Genomic DNA, 23300 nt, shown 5'->3' with positions numbered 1-23300 from the left:
TGTTTATGTATGTAACAAACTTGCTGGGGCTTTTAACTTCATATGGCTTGTGAGTTGATGAGTTAGTTCCCTAAAATACTGGCAGTAGTTTGAGGCTTAATCTCTCACTAGTGGGCAGCACAAATAGCTGTTGCCTGTCGTCAGTCTCCTTGTCTGTCCCTCGTTCTGTCTGTGGGTGCCATGAAGCGAAAAGGTGGGTAGTGCCACAGCTGCAGCAGTAACACCAGTGCCAGCCCCAGCACTGCCTGGAGCTCGTCTGTATTTCAAACAATGCATTTCAAATAACTTTGAACAGAACTGAGTCTTTAAATATTCCATTTAATCAGACTAAGCATAATTTTATCTGAATATATTCTCTCCAATAGGAGTTACAGTGCACACAGAAGCAAAAGGAAAAGCTGAGTTCTAAGCCCAGCCCGATATCCAGGCTCAGTCGATTGGTAATCCAGCCTAGTACTAGCACTTAATCCCTCCTCCAAGGGAGGAGTGGTGCTTCATCATGGTCTTGGAAATACCTCAAGCAGTCGCTGCTAGAACTTGGTTTTTAAAGCCATTCAGAGCAGTCCTGTAAGTGTCTTACTGGACAAGACTGCCTTAGTGTATGGCTACTGGAGTTGTGGAGGTGACCGCAAGGTTGGTGTGACACGGCAGAATCTAGACTCCCACTCTGCAGAGCTAAAACAAAGTCATTTCCGAGGTCACGTAGCTGGAAGCTCCAACAGTCTGTATGGGAAAATGAGGGAACAGTCTAAAACCACCAGCATTGCATCCACTCCCCTTTATTTCACGACAGTGTCTGGACTCTGGAGAGAAGTTCTGGTTTCAGGGGGCTTGCTGTCTGCTCCTCTCCTGACGCCTGAATGTCTGCCATGACTGCTGCGTCCCAGGCGAGAGTCAGGAGGGCTGAGGGCACCTGGGACAGAAAAGGCTGTGTTATTACGCTATAGCAGTGTTATTACACTATAGCAATGTTACACTTTGGCCTCATAACATGCTCTGTATGTTCACAGACCTGGAAAAACTTAGCAAGAGCACTTCAGTTAAAAAGGACAAGTGTGGATTTCAGCAAGAAGCTCCTTAGGGGACGCTGCTTTGGGCTTTCTCTTGGAAACCTCGTGCTAGAGCTGCGCTTGCTTCACAGTTGCTGCCTTCTCTCTTTTCCCAGTGTGGATGGTAAGCCTCTGACAGAGCTGCTGGCAACTACTGCAGCCTGCATTTGCTACAGGAGGTAGGTCCTTGCAGTTCCTTCCAGACAGACCTCCTAGCCCTGAGCCAGAAGCCTTCAAGCAGTTACTTCTTTGCTTGCGCTTAAAAAGAAGGGGCTGGAGCACAACTTGCAGCACTGAGAGCTGAAGACACAAACTTCTCTCTAAGTTATGAGCAGCAGATGACTCTGACAACCTGAAGACCCCTGTGGAAGGTACCAGCTATCTTTTTTGACTCACCAGCCCACATTCATTGAAGGCCAAGTTCTCATCAGGCAGTTTGAGACCTCCAGGTCCCAACAGCTCAAAGGGCAGCCAGTCATCTCTGAGTGCTTCTCTCACAAAGTTGTAGAGCGCAGATACCGATTCTCGTGCATAAAAAGTCCCTGCCATGAGGAAACAAGGTGAGATATTGAGAGAGAGTCTGGCATTTACCAAATCTAACCTTTTGTGGTAGGTTTCGTGGGGCTCACGTACTGATGCTAACTTTATGAACTACTTCAGTGACACAGACACGGCCTGATTCAGCTGAGAAGTATAAAAGCAGGATCCCCAAAGAAAAATATTCAATTGTTGCAAGCCCCTGCCAGCCCTGTAACAAAGAGTTGGGAAAGCCTGAAATGATTTCCAGAGTTCTACTGCAAAATTTGAAGAGGATTTATACTGTTGTATGGCCTGACACCACACAGGCAGCCTCATGCTGGTTACTATAACAAACCGATCTAATGAGTCCAGCTTGCTCGTAGTAGCCTGGGAAGAGCACGCTTTAATTAACAGCGCCTTGAGATTCTTCCCTCTCCACTCAGCCCTGGCTTACAGTCCCAACCCTGTGCAGGTGAGGCAGGTGGAGGGCTCGGAGATGGGAAGAGTTCTTAGAGAAATGTTACCCCACTCTGTTTTTTGTTGCTTTATTCTACCAGCTGTGTTCAGCACAACTTCAAGCCTGCTTATTGTTCAAGCTCTTACAGTACAAGTATTCTCAGAAGCTTTTGGGAGCGTACAAAGAAAGGCTAAGAAGTCTTTTACCTTGGAGGATGTATCCATCAGGAAACCGGACTCGCACCAGGGTATAGTTGTATTTCCGCATTTCCCTTTGTTCTTCTTTCTCTCGCATGGCTCTTGTCCTCAGCATCGAAGCCTTCTCCACTGCTTCTGTCCTTTAGAGAGAAAGCAATTTCTAGCATGAAGGAGAGGTACAAGGCTCTTAGCTGGCATCACGTGCCCCCTGGGCAGTCGGGGCCCTCCTTCTAAGCCTACTCACCGGAGCCGTTGCTCTCGTTTGATCTCTTCTGCAGTGAGGTTGTAAAAGTCATTTGGCAGCTCAAACCGAGCAGCTTCAGGTGATGGTTTAAATACACAGAGCTGCCGATCTAGCCGGGCTCTCACAGGCTCGGAGCTTAAAAGCTGCTCTTTGTAGTCCTTGAGGTCTTCCAACCTGGTCAGCATTTCTTCGTTCAGTACATAGTACTCCTCTGTGGTCTCTGCAACCAAAAGGACAGGATTTGAGTCTCTTCTTCTTTACGTGAATAACATACGAAATGTAAGGGCAAGGATCTCCAGAAAATGTAATGCCTTAACAGGGAAACTGCAGGGTGAGCGGCTATTTCTGTTACAGCCTTGGAGTAACAGCCTTTTGTTAGAGCCTGTGGAGCTCTCAGCAACCAAAGCTGCCTCGCTTGCCTCCCCTGGCATGTCCCACCACCACTCAAACTCCTGACTCCACTTTAATACACTTAGATTTCTTGCCTTGTCCTGGAACAGGCAGTGTTTTCGTCTCAAATCCAATAGCCTGGAAAAATCTGTGTATCCCTTCCAGGCAGTTTATCCTTTCCTAGAAGAAAAGGAAAGAATTTAAATGTAGTCTGCTCCAGGCAAGGACTTTCCTAGGCAGAGCGCCTGCAAGAGTCTTGATCTCACCTGAAACACTTTGTTCTGCAGTTTGATTTTCCGGTACTTCTCCTCCTCTGGATGGAGATAGATATTATCCAAGTATCTGCAGAAAGAGGAATGCACTGCATAGATCAAAGCAGGCACTTGAGGACATGCTACCCCAAAGTGTAAGAAGAGACAGAGAGACCTCACAGTTTTTCTCACAGAAAAAAGAACTGAAAAACTGAGGAAAGTAAAATACATCTCAGTGTTTCATGCCCAAGCCAGACAGAAAATGGGGGTGGCTGATCTCAACCAGCAGCTCCCAAACCTCTTGGGCTAGTGGACCAACTCTTAAAATCTCTCTAAGCTGCTGATTTTATTTCAGCTGACACTTAAGATGGTTCAAGTGTTTGGCTTTGGTTTTCTTCAGCCTTTGCCTGGTGCACAGCAAGAAAATCCACCTCCCAGGGAAGGGACAAGCTCCCTGTGCGCTCAGTCCTACTACCGCAGCCCACTTACTTGGCGATGGTCTCCACGCCCACTCGCACTTTCTCCCGGTCCTTATTGAAGGTGTGAATCTCCATGATCGAGGCAGCCACTGGATCTACGGAGAAATACTGGGGGAGAAGGAGAGAAGCTGGTTGGGGAGAGCTGATGCTACTCTGCACAAAGGGCTGTGTGGTTCTGTTGTGGTTTAACCCCGACCAGCAGCTCAACACCATGTTTGTTCCCCCTGCAATGGGACGGGGGAGAGAATTGGAAGGGTAAAAGTGGGGAAGAAAAACCTTGTGCGTTGGGCTAAAGCCAGTTGAATAGGTAAAGCAAAAGCTGTGCACACAAGCAAAGGAATTTATTCACTGCTTTCCAGTTTAGCTATTTCCACTGTGTAATCAACACTGGTTTTATCAGAAATCCAGACAGCACCATCCCAGCTCCTATGAAGAAAATTAACTCTATCCCAGCCAAAACCAGTACAGGGCCAGAGTTCCCAGTCCCAGCATTTCCAGCAAGCTGAAGGGAGAGCGCTCGGACAGGCGTTTGTGTGGCTACAGCGGAACAGAGTTGCCCTTTGGGAGATGGTGGACGGTGGAAATTTTACAGGGAGAATGTGGAAAGGTCTGTGCTCGAGGGGACCCACACCACAAAACGAGTCAAAACAGGAGGAAGGGAAGCTGTGCAGCCGGCAGATGTGGCACTTACCGCCTCGATGGCCTCTCTGAGGTGCTTTTCCTTCTTGTCTTTCTTTACCACTGTATCAGTTAAGGGGCAAATGAAGTAGACCCCTGAAACAGAGGGGGCAGCTGCCCCTTCCTGGTCCGGGGATGTGACATCCTAAAAGGGACAAAAGCAGGCAGTGAGCTGAACGCAGGAAGGTTTTGTGGGGTTTTTAAATACCCCGGCATGTCCACACCGGACAGGAACCGCAGCACAGAAGGGTGCTGATCGGGGAACAGCACTGTCTTGTACCTTTTCCTCTGGGGAGAGCCCTTTCTCGCTTGCGGCTGCCTCAGCCATCAGCTCTTTTCTCACTACAAGAGACAAAACCGGGTTACAGCGGTGGACGGGGCAGAGGTTTGGCAGATTTCAGAGAGCTTCAGATGGTGCAGTGCCGCCCCGCGGAAGCGAACACCTAGCCGGGTGCTCTGTCCCTGGCCTGAGAGTCCATGGGTGAGCGTGACCCCTGTTTCTACGAACTCAAGCAGCCGCTGAAGCCAGCTGTACCCCAAAATGTCCTTGGGAGCTGCACCCGACCGGTTGCCTACCTGGGACCTCCCTCTCCGGGCTCAGGCTCGGAGCTGTAACCGTCCCAGCCAGCCCCACCGTCCGGCTGCCCTGTCCCTACGCCGGCACAGCAGCTCCGCGTCCTCCAGCGAGCTCCTACCCTGGTTCTTGATGGCCTCCTGGGAGGAGGGCGGCTTGGCCTTGGGCTTCAGCTGCATGCGGGCCAGCGCTGCCGCCGCCGCCATCTGCGCCTCGTCCGTCGGTCCCTGGCGAGGCTTCGGCGCCGCTTCAGCCTTCGGCTTCTCCTTGGGGACCCTGGGCAGGACGGAGCAGCAGAGCTCGGGAGGAGATGGGCTCCGTGACCCCACTCGTGCCACGCTACCGTGCCGGCCTGGACGCGGCCGCGGACACGTAACGGCAATTACCGCCCCGGTGCCCGCGGGGAGGCGGTTGGGGAACCGGCCGCCCCGGTGCGGCGGCATCGCTGCCCGGTGAGTGTCGGCTGCCTGCGGGAGCCCCGCGGGATGGGCGGCTTGGGCACCGTGGTGAGTGTCGGCCACTGGTCGCCGCAGCCCGCGATGTCGGTCCCAGCCCGGTGTCCCCGGGCAGCCTCGGCCCGGCATCCCCCCAGCTACCGGGAGGCAGCCGCGGGGCCCGTGGATACCGGCAGCTGGGCAGCGCGCGGGGCCGGCTCCCGCCCCATCAGCCCCGCTTGCTCTCGGCAGCGCCCCGGCCCGCCCGGGGACGACGTCTACCCGCACCCGCCGCCAGGCCCACCGTTACCGGAGGGTCCCCCCCACACCCCGTACCGGGACGGCTCCGAGAGCTTCTGTCCTGGCCCCGCGGTCTTGAACTTCAGGTCGGCCTTGATCTCCTGGAAGAACTTGCGCATGGCGGCGGGGCCGGGGCGCCACCGGCAGCGGGACCGGGACCGGGACCGGGACCGGGACCGGGACCGCCGCGCCCCGCCCGCGCTTCCGCCCCGCCCACGTCAACGCCACCGGAAGGGGCGTGTCCATCGCACCGGCCCGAGCGCCGCTCTAGGCTGCGCCACTCTGTGACCTCCGCGGTCCTCCGGGGCTGGGGGCTGCGTGTGAGGGTGGGCCCGGGCCCCCCCCGGCCCCCAGGCCTGCACCCACAGACCCCCCCGGCCCCCAGGCCTGCACCCACGGACCCCCACGGACACCCACGGCCCCCAGGCCTGCACCCACGGGCCCCCACGGCCCCCAGGCCTGCACCCACATACCCCCACAGACCCCCACAGCCCCCAGGCTCCCCCAGGCCTGCACCCACAGCACCCAGGCCTGCACCCATGGCCCCCCACGGCCCCCAGGCCTGCACCCACGGAGCCCCACAGACCCCAGGCTCTCCCAGGCCTGCACCCACAGACCCCCACGGCCCCCAGGCCTGCACCCATGGCCCTCCACAGCCCCCAGGCCTGCACCCACGGAGCCCCACAGACCCCAGGCTCCCCCAGGCCTGCACCCACAGACCCCCACAGCCCCCAGGCCTGCACCCACGGAGCCCCACAGACCCCAGGCCTGCACCCATGGCCCCCCACGGCCCCCAGGCTCCCCCAGGCCTGCACCCACGGACCCCCACGGCCCCCAGGCCTGCACCCACAGACCCCAGGCTCTCCCAGGCCTGCACCCACGGACCTCCACGGACCCCAGGCCTCCACACCCACAGCCCCTAGGCTCCCCCAGGCCTGTGCCCACAGCCCCTGCTCTTCAGCCCCCCCACCCACCAGGTACCCTCGGGAGGAAGCAGCAGCCCCAGCCTGACCAAACCAGCCCAAAACGGGCCCTCCGCAGCTCTGGAGCAAACCTCGCCCGCCCCCAGGGTGCAACCGGGGCTGAGAGAGCCTAAAGCACAAGAAGATTTTCTGTTATCTCTGCCTGGGCCCACAGCTCGGCCCTGCCTGCCCCCCCCGAACGGGCAGGGGCCTCCCTTCCTTCCCCGCAAAGCACGTTTGAGATCGTCCGACGGGCTCAAAATCTGGGGACGCGTGCGCACCCCTGCAAGTCAGGGGGTTTCATGAGGTTTATTTCCACGGCACAGCTCCTCTTCCTCCTCATGGGGACACAGGACGGTCACTGCCGAGGAAGGGGCCGCCTCGGGGTGAGAACGCCGTTAGCAGGATCAGGCGGACGCCCGTCCTGAATGGTGGTCGCGCGTTCAACCGTGCAGGCGGTAGCTGTGGGAACGGCACCCTGGCACTGCTCCTCCAGCGACAGCGACTCAGCCAACAGCCTGGCATCAGCACAGGGACCCACGTCTGGGCCACCGCAGCGGCACCGAGAGCCAGAAGGACGCAGATGGAGGCTGGACCCACGTCTGAATGGCCAGCGGGCACTCGTGCACCAAGCCACGGCCCCGCGGGCCACAGGACCCCCGTTCCACAGCGCAGGGGATGCCACGGAGAGCACACAGTCCCCTGAGATCTGCACAGGGACATTTTTGCTGTCGCAGCACCAGTCACGCACCACAGGCTCTGCACCGCCAGCAAGCCACGCACAGCCCGGCGTACGGCACAGCCCAGGATACGGCACAGCCCAGGATACGGCACAGCCCAGCAGGGGTGAGCGCGCGCTTGCAGGGTGACATGGAGAAACACGGATCCCCCCCGGACCGGCCTGCTCCCCAACACCCTTTACTTCACAAATTCCCTCCTGCAAAGCCCAGAGGAATTTCCCCTCATCGTGCACATCCCCGTTGTGCTGCCAGCCATGTGCCAGACACTGCCTATGGTTCATAGAATCATTTAGGTTGGAAAAGACCTTTAAGATCATTGAGTTTATCCCGTCTCGCCTTCCCCCAGAGCCACAATAGCCCTGTAAATAATTTCTCCGCCAAGCATGGTTTGTGTTTTGTATCCACCTGGCTCTTGCTGGGTGCTGGAAGCTCCGGCTGCCACCAAATCACACGCAGCCACTTCGACGTCAGACTGTGAACCCGGCGCGGGCAGCAAACCATTTGCGTTTCCATGACCTCGCAGAGAAACCAGATTGGGTTAAAACCAGGTTTAAAAACCAGGCAAGCTTCCAGGCAGGCTCTTGACACTGTTTTGCTCCGCCTTAGCTGGCTTGCGTTCAAGTTTTAAAACCAAAGGTAGGTAAAGCAGGTCGCACTCCCACTCTCGCTGGTGGCCCTGTCCTCGTCCCGGGGACACTTCCCACCCTCCCCAGCCAGACGGGGCCCGGTCCCACCGGGATGACCCCTCGGCCCCAGGGGAAGGAGGCCCCGGCTGGAGCCGGTGGCACCGGCCGACTCTGGCGGGGGCTCCGAGCCCGTGCAGCGACGGAGCCGTGTCCCCAGGCTGGGGGGGCAAGGTGGTGGCGGTGGACAGGGCAGGGTCAGAGCTCGCCCTCGGGTGCAAACCCCCCCCCCACCCTGAAGTCCCTCGTGTCCCCCCTGCCCCAGGGCCCGGCTTGTCCTCCCTGTCCCTACAGCCGCTAACCCGGCTGCGCAGCCTGGCCCAGCCCCTGGCCCCCTCCCTATAGCCCTGACCCACACCCTATAGCCCCGTCCCATACCCTATAGCCCTGACCCACACCCTATAGCCCTGACCCATACCCTATAGCCCTGACCCCCACCCTATAGCTCTGTCCCCCTCCCTGTAGCCCTGTCCCTCACCCCACAGCCCCTGGCCCCCACCACACGGTCCCCTCTCTATAGCCCTGACTCATACCCTATAGCCCTGACCCACACCCTATAGCCCTGTCCCATACCCTATAGCCCTGACCCACACCCTATAGCCCCGTCCCATACCCTATAGCCCTGACCCACACCCTATAGCCCTGACCCACACCCTATAGCCCCGTCCCACACCCTATAGCCCTGACCCATACCCTACAGTCCTGTCCCCCACCCTGTAGCCCTGTCCCTCACCCCAGAGCCCCTAGCCCCCACCCCACAGCCCCCTCCCTATAGCCCTGACCCACACCCTGCAGGCCTGGCCCCCACCCTATAGCCCTGTCCCTCACCCCACAGCCCCTGGCCCCCACCCCACAGCCCCCTCCCTATAGCCCTGTCCCATACCCTATAGCCCTGACCCATACCCTATAGCCCTGACCCACACCCTATAGCCCTGTCCCATACCCTATAGCCCCGACCCACACCCTATAGCCCTGTCCCATACCCTATAGCCCTGACCCACACCCTATAGCCCTGACCCATACCCTATAGCCCTGACCCACACCCTATAGCCCTGTCCCATACCCTATAGCCCCGACCCACACCCTATAGCCCTGTCCCATACCCTATAGCCCTGACCCACACCCTATAGCCCTGACCCATACCCTACAGTCCTGTCCCCCACCCTGTAGCCCTGTCCCTCACCCCAGAGCCCCTAGCCCCCACCCCACAGCCCCCTCCCTATAGCCCTGACCCACACCCTGCAGGCCTGGTCCCCACCCTACAGCCCCATCCCACACCCTATAGCCCTGGCCCCCACCCCACAGCCCCTGGCCCCCCCTCCACAGCCCCCTCCCTATAGCCCTGGCCCCCACGACACAGCCTTGGCCCCCCCCGCCCCTCACCCCAAACACGCCCCCCCCGGCCCCGGCCCCGGCACCCTCCCCCGCCCCTCTGGCCACGCCCCTCAGCGCCCCCCGCCTCGGCGCCTCTGGCGGCGCGGTCCAATCCCGTTATCTCGCAGTGCCTTGGCCTCGCTCTCATTGGGCGAGACGACGGAGCGACGCGGCGCCGAGCCAGCGGGAGCTGGCGCTGCGGGCGGGGGCGGGACATCCTGCGGGCCGGGCCGTCCCCGCCCCGCTGCCCGGTGCTGCCCGCGGCCTGGGCCTCCGCCGCCGCCGCCCCGCCCCGCGGCCGCCATGCCGCACAGCTTCAAGCCCGGAGACCTCGTCTTCGCCAAGATGAAGGGGTACCCGCACTGGCCGGCCCGGGTGAGACCGCGGGACCGCGCCGGCGGGGGGACGCACCGGGCGGGCGGGCGGACGCAGCGGGGAGGGAGGCCCGGCCCGGCCTGGAGATCCCGTAGCGGGATGGAGATCCCGTACCGGCACCCGTAGCGGGATGGGAGGCCGGTGCCGGGATGGGGGCCCCCACCGGCTCCTGTCCCGGGATGAGGGGCCCGTACCGGGATGCAGATCCCATAACGGTACCTGTTCTGGGATGGGGACCCGGTACCGGCATGGGGGCTCTTGTACCGGGACGGGGAACCTGGTACCAGCACCTGTCCCGAGGTGGGGGCCCGGTAGCGGCATGAGGGACCTGTACCAGCACCCATACTGGGATGGGGATCCCATAACGGCACCCATTCCGGGATGCGGAGCTGGTAGCGGCATGGAGCATCCCGTACCAGGATGGGAGGTCCCATACCGGGATAGGGACCCGGTATCAGCATGGGGTGTCCCATTCCGGGATGGGGGACTCATATCGGTATCTGTCCTGGGATACGGACTCAGTACCAGCATGAGGGACCTGTACCAGCACCCATACTGGGATGGGGAGTCCCATCCCAGCACCTGTACCGGTTGGGACGTCCTGTATCAGGATGGGAGCTCTCGTACCGGCACCTGTACTGGGATGGGGACCTGGTACCAGGACGGGGGGTCCTGTACTGGCATGGGAGGCCCCATTCCAGCACCCATACTGGGATGGGGAACTGGTACGGGAATGGGGAGTCCAGTTCCAGAATGGGGGATCCCATGTCTGCACCCATCCTGGGATGAGGGCTCAGTACTGGCACAGAGATCCTGTATGGGCACCCATGCCGGGATGGGAGCCCAGTACCGGGACGGGGTCCTGCACTGGGATGAGTGGTCCCACACCAGCACCCATACTGGATCTGGGGTTTGATCCTGGGAGGGGTGTGCCATGTTGGCACCTGTAGCAGGATGGAGAAACCAAGATCAGGATGGGGGTGCAGGGCTGGAATTGGGGTCCTGTGCTGGCAATTGTGCTGGGAGGGGATCCGGCACCAGGCTGGGGGTCCCATACTGGCACCCACACCGAGGGTGAAATGGGGGGTCCCACACTGGTGCCTGTACCTGGCAAGAGACGGGGGAGACCTGGGGCACCCCTCACCATGAGGGTGTTTGACAACCCCGTGCAGGGGGACCCCCCTCCTGCCCCAATGGCACCCTGAGCCCTCCCTTTGGACCTGTACCCAGGGGAGATCCTGACCCCTTGGGGTAACCGCACAGGGCCTCAGTACTGCTTCACCCACCAGGACCCCTGGCCTGGGGACCCTCTCTCCCGCTGGGGTGACCTCTGCCACCCCCCTGCCCACAGACCCCCTCCCCTGCTGCACCCCAGGACCCTGGTGCTCCAGGCACCCTGACCCCGTGGGGGTGTCCCTCACAGCCCAGCCCCTGCCCCAGCACTCCAGAGGAGTTCTGCCCTTCGTCCTCCATCCTCATCCTCCCACTGCCCAGCAGGACCCTGCCCCTGCGGAGACCCCCCCTCATTCCCCTTCCCAGCCCGGGTGTCACCCACCCTCTGTCCTCCACTGGGTGGGGACAGAGCTGGGGCCCGGGTCTGTGTCCCTTGTTGAGGACGGGACACACACACATGCTGGGGACAGCGCCTGGGTGTGACGCGTGCGGGGGGCTGCAGCTGAGTGCTCGTGAGGTGCAGGGTCGGAGGGTGCCGGTGCAGTTTGGGGGGTGCGGATGGGGCAATGGAGTGCGTGTGGTGGGGGACAACTGGTCCCGCCGGCCGGGTGACAGCGTTGTGCCGTGGTGGTGCCTGGAGGAGTCCTGGAGGAGCGGGCAGAGTGGGGGCCGGTGTAGGACGTGCTCACTGGGGGAGCACGAGGTGGCTTGGGGGCTCGGATGGGGGTCTGCGGTGGTCCCCGGCGGCAGCTGAGGGCGAGGCAGGTTCGTCCGCTGAAGGTGTCTGATGGCAAGAGACTGGCAGGTGGAAACCGTGCGGGATCGGGGCCAGCAGGTACCGGGGAGGCTCAGGGTGCTGGAGACGACGATGCTTGGCCGCACCACGCCGTGAGATCTAGGATGCCATCCCTGCGCTGTCGTGGCTGGCCTGGCGCCGAGAGGACTCGGTCCTTCCAGGAGAGCCCTCGCGCTGCCGGCGTCTGCAGCCCCTCCTGCTTTAGCTCGCTTGCTCTTTTGGGGACGGCTCCCTCCTGCCCCGAAGACCTCCCCAGCACGCGGGGCAGCCCCTGCGCACCCTGAGGCTCCCACCTGCGGCTCTGCCCGCAGCCCAGACCACGTGGAGCGGACAGACGGGCGCTGGAGCCGGCACGTGGGAAGAAGACGGGGTGGCCCACGCGTCCCGCTGGCAGCGGGGCTTTTCCTGCGGCCGGTCTCCAGCCAGGAAGGACCCTCAGGCCGCCCTGTTGGAGCAATCGCCCCCCACCCTGGGCTGGAGGGGGCTTCCCTCGGGCGTCCCCCCCCGAGGTGGCTCGTGCGATGGATCTCTGGGGAGTAGCACAAGGCCCGCGTTTCCCTGGGCGTTGAGCCTGGCGGTGGAGAGACGACCTCGCGCCGAGCTCTAGCCGTAGAGCGTCCATGCCGGATCCCTTCTGTTACTCTTCTAGAGATCCCGCCGGGCCCTGATGCCGCAGTGGGACTCTTGTGCGTAGCAAGGTCCCCGTCAGGGTGCTTTCTTGCCATGCTTGCCTCCAAGCGGGTGCGGGTGCCGGAGGCCGACGCTGCTAGCCGGGGCTGACGTGCCTCGCAGAGGACATGCTCAAGCCGCTCTCTCTGACCACCTCCTGCTTTGGGTTTCCTTTCAGATCGATGACATCGCGGACGGCGCTGTGAAACCCCCACCGAACAAGTACCCCATCTTCTTCTTCGGCACCCACGAGACGTAAGCGCTGCCTCGCTCCCCTCTCTGGGCTTTGCCCTGCTGCCTCTGCTCCGGGCTCACCTCTGCTTTGTTTCTCTCCAGCGCCTTCTTGGGCCCTAAAGATCTCTTCCCTTACGAAAAATATAAGGACAAATATGGGAAACCAAACAAGAGAAAAGGCTTCAACGAGGGATTGTGGGAAATCCAGAACAACCCTCACGCCAGTTACAGTGCCCCTCCGGTGAGTGCGGGCCTCGCGTGGCGGGGGGGCAGCGAGGACGTGGGCTGCCAGCGCCTCCATCTCTCCTTTCCTCCGAGTTGCTCTCCTCCTTTTTCTGCTTCTCATTGCTACGGTGCCTACGTGCTTCCAGCTCGCAGATCAGCTTTCTCAGGGTTGCGGTAGCTTCCCTTCCCTGCCCTCTCCCTTCCTGAGGGAGTCAGCCCTCCTCCTCCTCCTCTGGAGGAAGATACCTTTGCCCCATCTTCAAGGTGGAACTGGGGATGTGCTTTGTGCCGCTTGCCCAAAACCGTGGAGGATTTCATTGTCAGAGCGAGAACTTGAGGCTTGCTCGTCCCTGGCTCCCAGACCTGTGCGTGGAGTGTTGGGCAATCCCCCTCTTCATCCATTTCTGAGGTCCTGAGCCAAAAGCCGCTGGGCTGCTCCTTCAGCCGGCTTCAGAGCAGGCCAGGAGATGGCTCTTTGCTGTCAATTGCTTGCGTGGGCATTTCGTAACCATAATTGTGTGATACAATTTATTGTATAGCGATCTTCAAAGAAGGCGTCCAAAGCAGCTTCATAGGCAGTTGGTCTGAAGAGGCAGAGGAAGGTTTTTAAGGTGAGCTACAAGGACAAGGTGGTCTAGAGGTAGGCAGGCTCAGGGAATGAGCCCCCCCGGCTGTGCCGCTGCCAGTGCAGGAGAGAGAATGTGGTTGGAGTAGCTGTGGGAGATGGTCGGACCCAAGACTGCAGACGTAGGGTAAGGTGAGACCATGGAGATGCTTGAAAACCTGGAGAACAACTTCAGCTTGTTGGGCGGGAGGTTGGTGATGATGAGGGAGGCAGCACATGCTTTGTCCCGGCAGGGATAAGAAACCTGTTGGTGCAGGACCGGCTGTGATTGAGGGACTGAGGTGACACCAGCGGCCCCAGCAAGGCTGAGGGTTCACCAACGCCAATTGTCTTTTGTGGCCAAAATGCCTGGAGGAGCAGAAGAGACTGAAGTAGAGGTCTTTTGGTTTTAAGCCCTAAATGAAGGAGGTGCCAGGAACAGTCAAGGACAAGGAGAGGCTTTCCAGCAGGAAGGCTCCAGCATTGGAAGAATCCCAGCTCTAGGAAACCCCTTGAGGGCGATGTCCTTGCCTGAGGAACCTCATGATGGGCTGGTGAGAAGCCAGGAGGTCTTCCCTACGTGGGAGTGAGGGAGCAGGACACAGGACATCCTAACTGGGAAGAGCAGTTGCCACCACGCTGGACTTCTTGTGTGGACCTTTCCCATGGGGAAGCTGTGCGATGTGCTGTGGGGTGAAGCCATCTAAGAAGGAAGAGGCCTGACCCGAGTTGAGGGCTGGCGGACAGCCCACCGGAGGAGAACGGCCACTCTCTGACGCCGGAGGAGAGGCTGAACCGAGGCACCCAGCCCCGCTTGTCTGGCGCCGTTAGGGCAGAGGAGGGCTGGGGTCCGCTCACCTGGGAGGGGCTGTCAGGTCGAGGCTTCTCCAGGGTGCGAGGATCAGGGGAAGAGGGGAGCAAGGTGGCAGCAGCGGGTGGAAGCCGAGCTGGGGTATCCAGAGGGAAGGTGTTGCTGGTGGTCTCGGGGTGGTGCGTGAGGGGCCTTGGGAAGGGGGTGCAGGAGAATTAGAAGGGGGTCGACTGAGCGTCCTCGTTGAAGGGCTGGTCACATTCTCCCCCTGCCCCAGAGCCATGCTGAAGGGTTCTGTGCCGGGAGGGGAGGCTGCCCCACGCTCCTCTGCACACACGCTTCTCTGTTCAGCGCTGCGGTCCATCGCTTGTCTCCCTTTTGTGCCCCTTCTCCTCTCCCCCCTGATAAGCTGCAGGCCCCTCGGGGTGGTAACACAGCTCTTGTCTCCGCTACCTTTAGCCTGCGAGCTCCTCGGACAGCGATGTTCCCGAAAATGACCCGATGGGGGGAAGTGATGCAGGTGACGATGAGGAAGATGCTGCCATGGCTGCAGTCGCCACAGAGAAAATGGAAAGTGATGAGGACTCGGATCGAGGCAGCGACCACAGCGGGCTCAAGCGAAAATCGCTGGCTATGAAAGTGAGTGTGGGCTGAGGTGGTTCCACGCAGCCGGGACAGGAGGGTGTCCTGGTCAGGAGGGCGCAGTCATTGGGTCCACCACTGAGCTTTCGTCCACCATGCAGCATGTCAAACCCACCATGGCAGGAGGTGGTGAAGAAACCAACTCCCTCTGGATTCTCCAGTGGGAAATGGGGTTCAGCACGTGTTTGGGGGTCTCGCAGCTGTCTCGTCTTGTCTGTGAGGTGGTGGGATGGCCAAGTCCTGGTGTGCTTTCCAGACAGGAGCTGCACGGCTCTTCTGAGTGCACGTGGCTGTTCTTGCAGGGCCAGTCGGGAAGAGTTCCTGGCAAGCATTGGCTTTCTGTTCGGGGTGGAGGGCGAGTGGGCTTCTCTCACATTCTCACTTCTTGGATATCAGGTGCCAGTGGCAAAACGGCCTCGGAAATCCTCCAGTGACCTGGATCAGGGCAGCCCCTCCCTGACAGAAGAGGAGAACTCAGAAACATCTTCCGAGTCAGAAAAAAACAGTGACCAGGTGAGAGGGTTTTGGGATACACTTGTATGGAGGCTGGCAGGGCAGTGGGGAAGGGGCTGGAGGAGGAGCAGTGCTGTGGGGAACATGGCTGGAAGGAAGAGCAGCGCTGTCTGGGGGGACAGTGGCTTGAGGGAACCTGACTGGCTTCTGAAAGCATCATGAGACTGTTCCCCATTTCTTCCTATCTGTGTTTTCCTCCAGGACTTCACTCCTGAGAAGAAGCCAGTGGCCAGGGCTCCCCGGAGGATGCCGGCAGCAGGGAGGAAGAAGAAGGTAAAAGACCCTTAGTTTGCAGTGCTGTGTGAGGGAGGCTGGAGAGGAGTCTGGGGTCTGTGCTGCCTGGAGGGGGGAGCAGGGGGTGGCAGGGCTCTGCCATGGGCTGGGTGTAGGTTCAGCGCTAGGAGGGACCTCCCTGATGCCTCAGTGATGCGGTTGTGCCCCGTGCTGCTGTGTTTTGGGGCACACTGCTGAGCCGCTGCCACTGCCCCGGTCCAACCCCACCCTGTGCCTGCAGAAAGTGGAGTCCGGCTCCGACTCAGACTCCAAAGCGGACTCGGATTCAGAAATGGGAAACGCGACTGTGGACATGACCAAGTCGGACTCCAACTCTGATTCAGACTCGGATGTGTCTGTGAAGAAGGCTCCACGGGGCAGGAAGCCAGGTAACGCCAAGGAAGCTTCTTCCACCACTGCTGGCTTCCTCAGGGGACTGGAGAGCATGTGAGGCTGGGGGCTTCTGAGGCTCTGGGGTCCCCTTCTGTTGAGGACACCTTCCAGCCCATATCTGAACAGCCCTCTGCCCCCCTGATTTGGGGCTGTTTTAACAGAGGGACAACCAGGGCTCCTGCTGAACATCTCCCCATTGTCTTGCAGCTGAGAAGCCCCCTCCCAAGCCCCGTGGCAGGAAACCGAAGCCTGAGCGTGTCCCGACCAGCTCCAGCAGCGACAGGTGAGATCAGCTGGGACACTGTCACCCTCAGGGCTGGGCTGAAGGGTCACCCGCTGCCCCTCCGCACAAGGGGTCCAAGCGCGCTCTGTCCTTTGCAGCGATAGCGATAGCGACGTGGACCGCATCAGCGAGTGGAAGAGGCGAGATGAGGAACGGCGGCGGGAGCTGGAGGAGAAGAGGAAGAGGGAGCAGGAGGAAGAGATCCGTCGACTCCGGGAGCAGGAGAAGGAGGAGAAAGAGAAAAGGAAGGAGAAAGTGGAGAAGGGCGAGGAGATGCACTCGGACTCAGACAGCAGTGCAGAGGATGAAGTGGCCAAAAAGGGCCGGAAAGGCCGGGCCAAGGCCCCGTCCTCCTCGGACTCTGAACTGGAGCTGGAGAAAGAGGTGAGTACAGAGCCGTGGGGAGCTGGGGACAAACAGGCAGCCCGTCATCTCCCTGTCAGCTCATCAGAGACCTCCAGGAGTGGCAGGGATCTGCTGTCTCGGTCTTGCGTTACCCTGGGGTGGCCCACGGAGCACTGGGAAGGGTCCTGTTCGTAGGCGCATCCATGCCTTGCAAATGGGAGCTCTTTCCCTGACCCAGCATGCCCCATCCAGCTGTGGGTCTTGCATCTCCACAATGCTCTCCCTCCCACCACAGTCATCGGATTTGCTTCGCTGCCCTCCCCGGAGCCTGGGGGAGCACCAGCCGGATTCGGCTGAAGCACAGGGAAGGGTTGCAGAGGGCTCTTAGGAGCCACACTGCCCGTGGTCAGAGGCGAGGTCGCCTTTTTAGCCTGGCGAGTTCCTCCCTGTGGAGGGGGAGCCAAGAAAACAGCCCGTAGACCTTGAGGTCTTGAAGGACACATGGGTCTGTCTGCCAGTTGGGTGCTGCAGGCTGGCTGGGCCACTTGAGGTACCAGGATATTTACTTTTGGAGCAGCACACCGCTGTGCTGCAATCCGAGCCCTTTTTTATCGCCTGAGGGGGATGGCCCTGCACCCAAACCGGCTCTCAGCAGTGGTGTGATGGGTGCTGGATCGTGCCCAGCCGTGGCAGTGTCTCCCTCCCGCAGCGGGGAGGGCTCTGCCTCTCTCGCCTGCATTGTTCTCTCCTCCAAGGTAAAGAAGCCGGCGAAGAAGCAGCCCTCGGAGTTGTCAAGGAAACCGAATCAGAAGGAGAAGAGGGGCCGAGCAGAGGAGAAACCACGGAACAAGTCAGCATCTCCCCTCCTTGCATCGGCGCTTTCTTCCTCTGGGGACAGGGCCGATCCTCTGCTGCTGCTCAGCCCTCCCCAGCTGACACCCCGGGGTGGGGATGGGGCTCCCCGTGGAGCTGCCCCTGGGCCAGCAGCACCCGTGGAGGGGCCAGGCTGTTCCCTCCTGTCTCCTGGAGCTGAACGTGCTGGAGGAGGTGTCAGGGGGCACCAGGCTGAGCTTCCCTGCTGTTTTCCCTCTCCCAGGGGAAGATCCTTGGGGTATCGCTTTGGGGCTCTCCCTTTCTGCAGTCCCGGGAAGCTGGGGCATGGGGGAGCTGCTGTCTCAGGGCTCTTGTCTGCTTGCGAGCTGGGAGATGTGTGTGAAAGCGTGGGTGGAGCGTGGCAGGGCTCTGCTGCCTGGCTCGAGCCGTAGGGCAGGCCGGGGGGGATGAGGCGATGTGTGCCGTCACCCTTCTTGTTAGCCCAGCGGCAAGTGGGTGGTTTCACCTGAATGATCTTACCTCTTTCCTTTTCCTCCCACAGACCTTTGAAAGTGGAACGAGGCCGCAAGAAATCTGACCCAATCCCCGAAAGGAGGATGGAGAAGAAAAAAGGTGAGAGAGCCGTTGTTTGCCATCACAGAGGGGAGGAGAAGGAGAGAAGGGATCCAGGGTTGGTTCCCCCATCCCGAAGGAGGGGAGGGATCTTTCCCACAGGGCCCTTCCCAGCACTGCTATGGTCGTGTTGGAAAGTATTTACAGGGTGTGCAGAGACAGCTTCCCTGTATACGTCCCCTCCCAATCATGGCACACCCCAACCCATCCTCTGCAGAGAGGCCCCTGGGGCCACCTCGGAGGTGCAGGAGGAAACCAAACCCTTGCTGGGGGAGAGGTCCCGGGCTCCGGGCAGTGCTGTGCTCTCCTCCGCTGACCTGATGCCTCGACCTGTCTCTCTTGCTGCTCCAGAGCCCACAGTCGAAGAGAAACTTCAGAAACTTCACAGCGAGATCAAGTTTGCCCTGAAGGTGGATAACCCGGTGAGTGCCTGAGAGCGTTGGCCTGGCCTGGGAGGTCCCTGCTCGTCGTGTCCTCGGCCATGCCTGAGCCTTGCCCAGCTGCGATACCTGGGGGTGCTCAGCCTAGCTGAGCCTCCTCTTCCCTTTCTGGATGCTGGGTGGCATTAGGGGACCGTGCTCCATGCAGCAGTGCCCCGGGTGCCCACGGGGAGCTGGCAGAGGGGGCTGCCTCCCTGTCCCTTGCCACCCCTTCCTGTCCCCGTGGCCTGGGGGTGGCTGTCCTCTCACTTGGGGGGAGCGTACCTGAACCGGGCTAGAGGAGTTGGGGTGGAGAGCTGCCGTGCTGCCCGCAGGGCTGGGTTTCTCCCTTGAGATGGGATCCAGAGCTTGGCCAAAACTCCGCAAAGGTTTGGTGGATGATGACCCCGCAGATTCCCAGTTTATCCCCCTCCCTGCAGAGAGACTTCTAGACAGCTTCTGATCTTGGTGCCATCCTTGCAGGACATCAAGCGGTGTCTGAATGCGCTAGAGGAGCTGGGCACGCTCCAGGTCACCTCCCACATCCTCCAGAAGCACACCGATGTGGTGGCTACGCTGAAAAAGGTAGGGCAGAGGGCTGAGGCCCTGCCTGGAGGGAGCGAGGAGCCTGCTTGGGTCACCCCAGCTCTAAGGGCGTCCCTCCTCCCTTTTTCTGGTGCAGATCCGTCGCTACAAAGCAAACAAGGACGTGATGGAGAAAGCTGCCGAAGTCTACACCCGGTTGAAGTCGCGCGTCCTGGGACCAAAGATGGAGGCGATCCAGAAAGCCAACAAAGCCGGGCCTGAGAAGGACAAGGGGGAGGCGGAGAAAGGCCAGGAGAAGCTGTCGGGAGGGGAGACACGGAATGAGAAGGGGGAAGAGGAGACGAACGCTGGTAACGCTCCTTGCACGTCTCAGGGTGGTTCCCTGCTCTGTCCGGGCACGTAGCGATCCCAGGGCCCTTCTCAGGGCACATCCCGTCGCACTGGGGACATGAACAGGGGTGGCTCTTGGCCTTGGTAGTGGAGGGGATCGGCAGCCACGCGTGGCATCTCCAGTCTCTTGTTTGCTGGAGTGCCAAGAGTGGGAAAGGACTGAATATCGAATGCTTGCGGCAGTGAGAGCAGAGGGCAAACCTCGACGCCCACACCCTGGCTTTGGGTGCCTCTGGGCTGCTTTTTGGGCCAGGACGGCTCCTGGCTGCCAGCTTGAGCGTTGGTCTAAGGCACCGGGGAGACGGAGGAATGTGGAGACGCCCTTGGACGCTGGTTCAGGCTCTTGCGCAGGCAGCTGGTGACTGGGATCTTCCACCGCTGTGCCTGGGTCCCTGCCTGGGGGTGTCCTGGTGGTGCTGCAAGAGCCTTCCCGGAGGAGCCGGTGGGGAAAATCCGCTCTGACACCTCCTCTGGGCTTGGGGTTGGAGTCTTTGGGGTCCTTCTCGTAGCTATCGGGGTCAAGCCAGACCTGGGGTCCCCTCGGTCTCAGCTGGGTGTCCCTTCCCTGGATGGGGACGACCTGTGGCTGTGGGTCCTCGCCTTGCCCAGCCCCTCGTGGGTCAGAGTGGACGAGGTCCGCCATGGGAACTTGGGTGTCTGAGCCTCTCTCTTCCCTTTAGACTTGTCGGGTCCTGTGAATGGTGAATCCCTGTCCCAAAAAGCGGAGGGCACAGAGGAGAAGGACAAAAGCCAAGGGCCAGGAGCCGGAGAGGCGGAGGCGTCCGCCGAGGAGACCCACAACAAGTGAGCGTGCGAGGGGCAGAGCTGGGGGCTCAGGAGCTCCCCTGGATCTGATGCACGTCCAAGCTGGGCTGTCGCATGGATGATCTGGGGTGTCTCGTGGGTTGTGTGGGGCTTTTCCCGGCTTGGGAAGGATCCTGGAGCGTGGGAGAGGGGCTGCCGTGGGCAGGGCAGGGGAGACGCTCGCTGAGATGCCTGTGCTCTCCCCCAGCAGCGTGCAGGACTATCCCAAGGCCGAGCGAGCCGGGCTGGAGCGGGAGAGGGCTCGCGGGGAGTCAGAGGCTGTGGATGACGCGGAGGAGAGCTGAGGAAGCAGCTCCCGCCCGGAGGAGGAGGCGGAGGGGCCGCGAAGGGAGACCGACCTCTGCCTTGTCCCCTGCTTGAGTTACTTCACTAAGTCACGCAGTAGCTGATGTCCTAGGTCTTGTCCTGTGCCCCCGGCCCCGCGAAAGCACCGACCGTGGGGGGGGAGGCTGTGCTGGTTGTCTGTATTTGTCCCCTCTTTTTTTTTTTTTGTTTTTCGTTTTGTTTTGTTTTTCCCTCCCACCTAATTTCTTGTGATTTCAACCGACATGAAATGAATATAAAGGGTTTTTTAATGAAAACACAAGGAGCCCTAGTGTCTTGTTTCTTGAGACATCGCTGACTGTGACAAGGGGAGGGCAGGAGCAGCCCCCTGCCCGGGGCTGGGACTGGAAAACGCCCCCACGGATCCCCCTCTTTCCCTCTGGCCCTGGCCCTCCCCACGAGCCAGGACCAGGCACCCATGGGTGTCCCTGTCCCTCCTGGGCCCCGGCGAGGGGAGTGGGACAGCCAAACCGGGCTGCTTTCTGCTTGATTTTCCGGCGCCTGTGCTGGGCTCTGCCTCGGCCGTGGGGGCTGCTCCCAGCCCCGTTCCCCACCATCACCTTCTCTCCGGCCGGTGGCGGATGCTGGAGCCAGGTCCCTCTGCTCCAGGGGAGGCAGCAGAGCTGGGCACCAGCTTTGGGGGTAAAACCAGTAAAAAAATGTGTACTCTCCTATTTCGGCTAGGGAGGGACTGAACCATGGCAGCATCCTGCCTTGTGCTGGGCAGCATCTTTGTCTGTCTGTCTGTCTGCTCTTTTTGCAAAGATCCGAAGCTTTTGTACATGTAAAATAAAGATGTTCCCAGCTCAACCAGACGCTGCGTCCTCAAGTCCTGTTTGCGCCATGGCAGAGGGAGGATGCTCCGACCCCGCTTTGAGGCTGCTGTTGCTGTAACTCGGCCCTGGGGAGAGGGTTATTCTTCTTTTTTTTTTTTCTTTTTTTTCCAGAGCTGATGTCATGCTCCAGCCCTCCGTAAACAAAACCCAAATAAACCCCCCCCCAGAAAAAAAGAGCCCTGTGAGCCTCTTGCCCAACTGCCGGGAAACAGGAGGCAGGGGGAGAGATGGGGTGAGATGGGTGCTGCTGCCCAGCGCGGGGCCGGGGGGCTCAGCCCCATCCTTGGGCTGGGGAGACGTGGAGAGACATGGGACCAGCCCAGAGCTGGGGAAGGAGGGTGGGGACACAGGGACGTGTCGCTGCGCCCCAGGAGGGGTTGGTTAAGCCCTGCAGTGCCCCAGGAAGGGGATTGTGTGAGACACCCCCCCACACCAACCCCCCCCACCCCTTGGGACATCACCCTGGGCCCGGGAGGGGGGATTTAAAGGCAGATACGAGGTCTGGGCCCCCCCAAAACCACCCCCCGCCCTTGCCGTTGGCTGTTGCAGCCCCCATCGTTGCAGATGGCAAGAGTGGGTGGGGGGGAAACAGGGTAAGGACAAGACACAGAGGTGAACCTGAGCAGAGCCATGTTGGTGCCGTGAGGACGCAGCGGGGTTTCAGACCCTCGCACGGCTCGGGGGGGGTGTGTGTGGGGGCCATGGCTGGTTGAATTTGGGGGACTCCCCAATATTTGGGGGTGCAGCGGGGGAGGTGGGTGGTGCCACCGTGCTGGCAGCCTCGGTGGCATCCTCCAGCCATGGCACTGTTGGGTGCTGGAGCAGGAACTGCACCAGCAGCTCCCAGGCCTGGGCCACCTCGCGTCCCCGGGCCACCACGGTCCCCAGCAGCTCCTGCAGGGACCCGGCCCGGCTGAAGGTACCATGCAGCTCAGCCATGCCGCGCTGGGCTCGCCGTGCTGCCTGCTGCAGCGGAGCCCGTAGCTGCACCAAGGCGTCCTGCAGCCGCTGCACCAGCATCCGACCCGCAGCCAGCGCTTGCCCCGGCGGCATCGCGGGGGTCCCGCACCCCCTCGGCCAGCCTTGTCTGGGTGTCCGGCCGCTTCTGCCAGTGCTGCTGCACCAGGGCCACGGCTCGGCTCCTGGCACTGCCGGAGAGGGAGCCGAGGGGAAGGAGGCGGCTGTGCCGGAGAGCCCCGGCCAAGGCCAAATCCGGTCCCTCTGCAGCCCTGTCCTCTGTGGGGGAAGAGGGACTGGAGATGGGGTACCGGGTGTCCTGGCCCCCAGCAGCATCCCGGGGTGCGGGGGACGTGGGGACCCCCAGCAGCATCCCGGGGTCTCTTACCCACTTGCCTCTCACCCAGGGGCAGGTGATGGTTCAGCCACTGCTGGGACGTATCCAGTGCCCGCTCCATGCTGTGGAGGAAGAGCCATCCCGCCGTGGGGCCCAGCAAGGCGCGGAGGGTGGTGGCCACAACGGAGGGGACACTGGTACCCGTGTCCTCCGGGACTCCCAGCTCCATGGGGGGACCCCCAGGGGCAGACCCTGCAGCAGCCTGGGGTGCACAGGGGCTGCTGTCAGACACGCACCCCTGGGACACGGACAGTCCCCTCCAGGGACCTGTGGGACACCAAACAGGGGCACAGCCCCACGGCACATCCCCTGGGGACAGGGTACCTGCTGGGATGGCTGCGGGGTGGCCTCGTCCGTGGGGTCCTGGGTGGCTCTGCCTGCAAGGGAGGGGGCACAGTGCCAACACCCAGGGTGCAGGTGGGTGCCACAGAGCCCCAACGTCATCTCTGGGCCCAGCCGTGCCCGTGGGGGGCCAGGATGGTACCCACATTGT

General features: G+C 60.9%; 2 protein-coding genes across 5 annotated transcripts; one reads left to right on the top strand and one right to left on the bottom strand.

Moving 5' to 3' along the window:
* Positions 1 to 343: 343 nt before the first annotated feature.
* UBXN6 (UBX domain protein 6) lies at positions 344 to 5723 on the bottom strand. Of its 2 annotated transcripts, none has more exons than XM_059831810.1 (11): positions 5602 to 5723; positions 4960 to 5137; positions 4545 to 4606; positions 4278 to 4409; positions 3597 to 3694; positions 3123 to 3198; positions 2952 to 3036; positions 2467 to 2686; positions 2232 to 2362; positions 1446 to 1591; positions 344 to 913 (listed from the first exon to the last, which is right to left on the bottom strand). In XM_059831810.1, exons 1-11 carry the CDS (start codon positions 5689 to 5691, stop codon positions 785 to 787), a joined length of 1347 nt encoding a protein of 448 aa, XP_059687793.1. In that variant the 5' UTR covers positions 5692 to 5723; the 3' UTR covers positions 344 to 784. The 2 variants fall into 2 exon arrangements, with proteins under 2 accessions (XP_059687793.1, XP_059687794.1); XM_059831811.1 differs by having other exon boundaries at positions 4960 to 5114; positions 5609 to 5723.
* A 3911-nt stretch (positions 5724 to 9634) lies between these two features.
* On the top strand, positions 9635 to 20604 carry HDGFL2 (HDGF like 2). Of its 3 annotated transcripts, none has more exons than XM_059831773.1 (16): positions 9635 to 9706; positions 12523 to 12599; positions 12681 to 12819; positions 14678 to 14857; positions 15257 to 15373; positions 15575 to 15646; positions 15888 to 16035; positions 16247 to 16322; positions 16421 to 16706; positions 17423 to 17517; positions 18043 to 18113; positions 18465 to 18535; positions 19016 to 19117; positions 19215 to 19428; positions 20149 to 20272; positions 20484 to 20604. In XM_059831773.1, exons 1-16 carry the CDS (start codon positions 9635 to 9637, stop codon positions 20575 to 20577), a joined length of 1938 nt encoding a protein of 645 aa, XP_059687756.1. In that variant the 3' UTR covers positions 20578 to 20604. The 3 variants fall into 3 exon arrangements, with proteins under 3 accessions (XP_059687756.1, XP_059687755.1, XP_059687757.1); XM_059831772.1 differs by having other exon boundaries at positions 20481 to 20604; XM_059831774.1 differs by lacking the exons at positions 12523 to 12599; positions 12681 to 12819.
* The last annotated feature ends 2696 nt before the right edge of the window (positions 20605 to 23300 follow it).

Source organism: Gavia stellata, chromosome 32 (assembly GCF_030936135.1).
Source record: "Gavia stellata isolate bGavSte3 chromosome 32, bGavSte3.hap2, whole genome shotgun sequence".
Classification (NCBI taxonomy): domain Eukaryota; kingdom Metazoa; phylum Chordata; class Aves; order Gaviiformes; family Gaviidae; genus Gavia; species Gavia stellata.
Note: the sequence above shows the minus strand (reverse complement) of the source record. Positions and strands in the feature narration are given on the sequence as shown.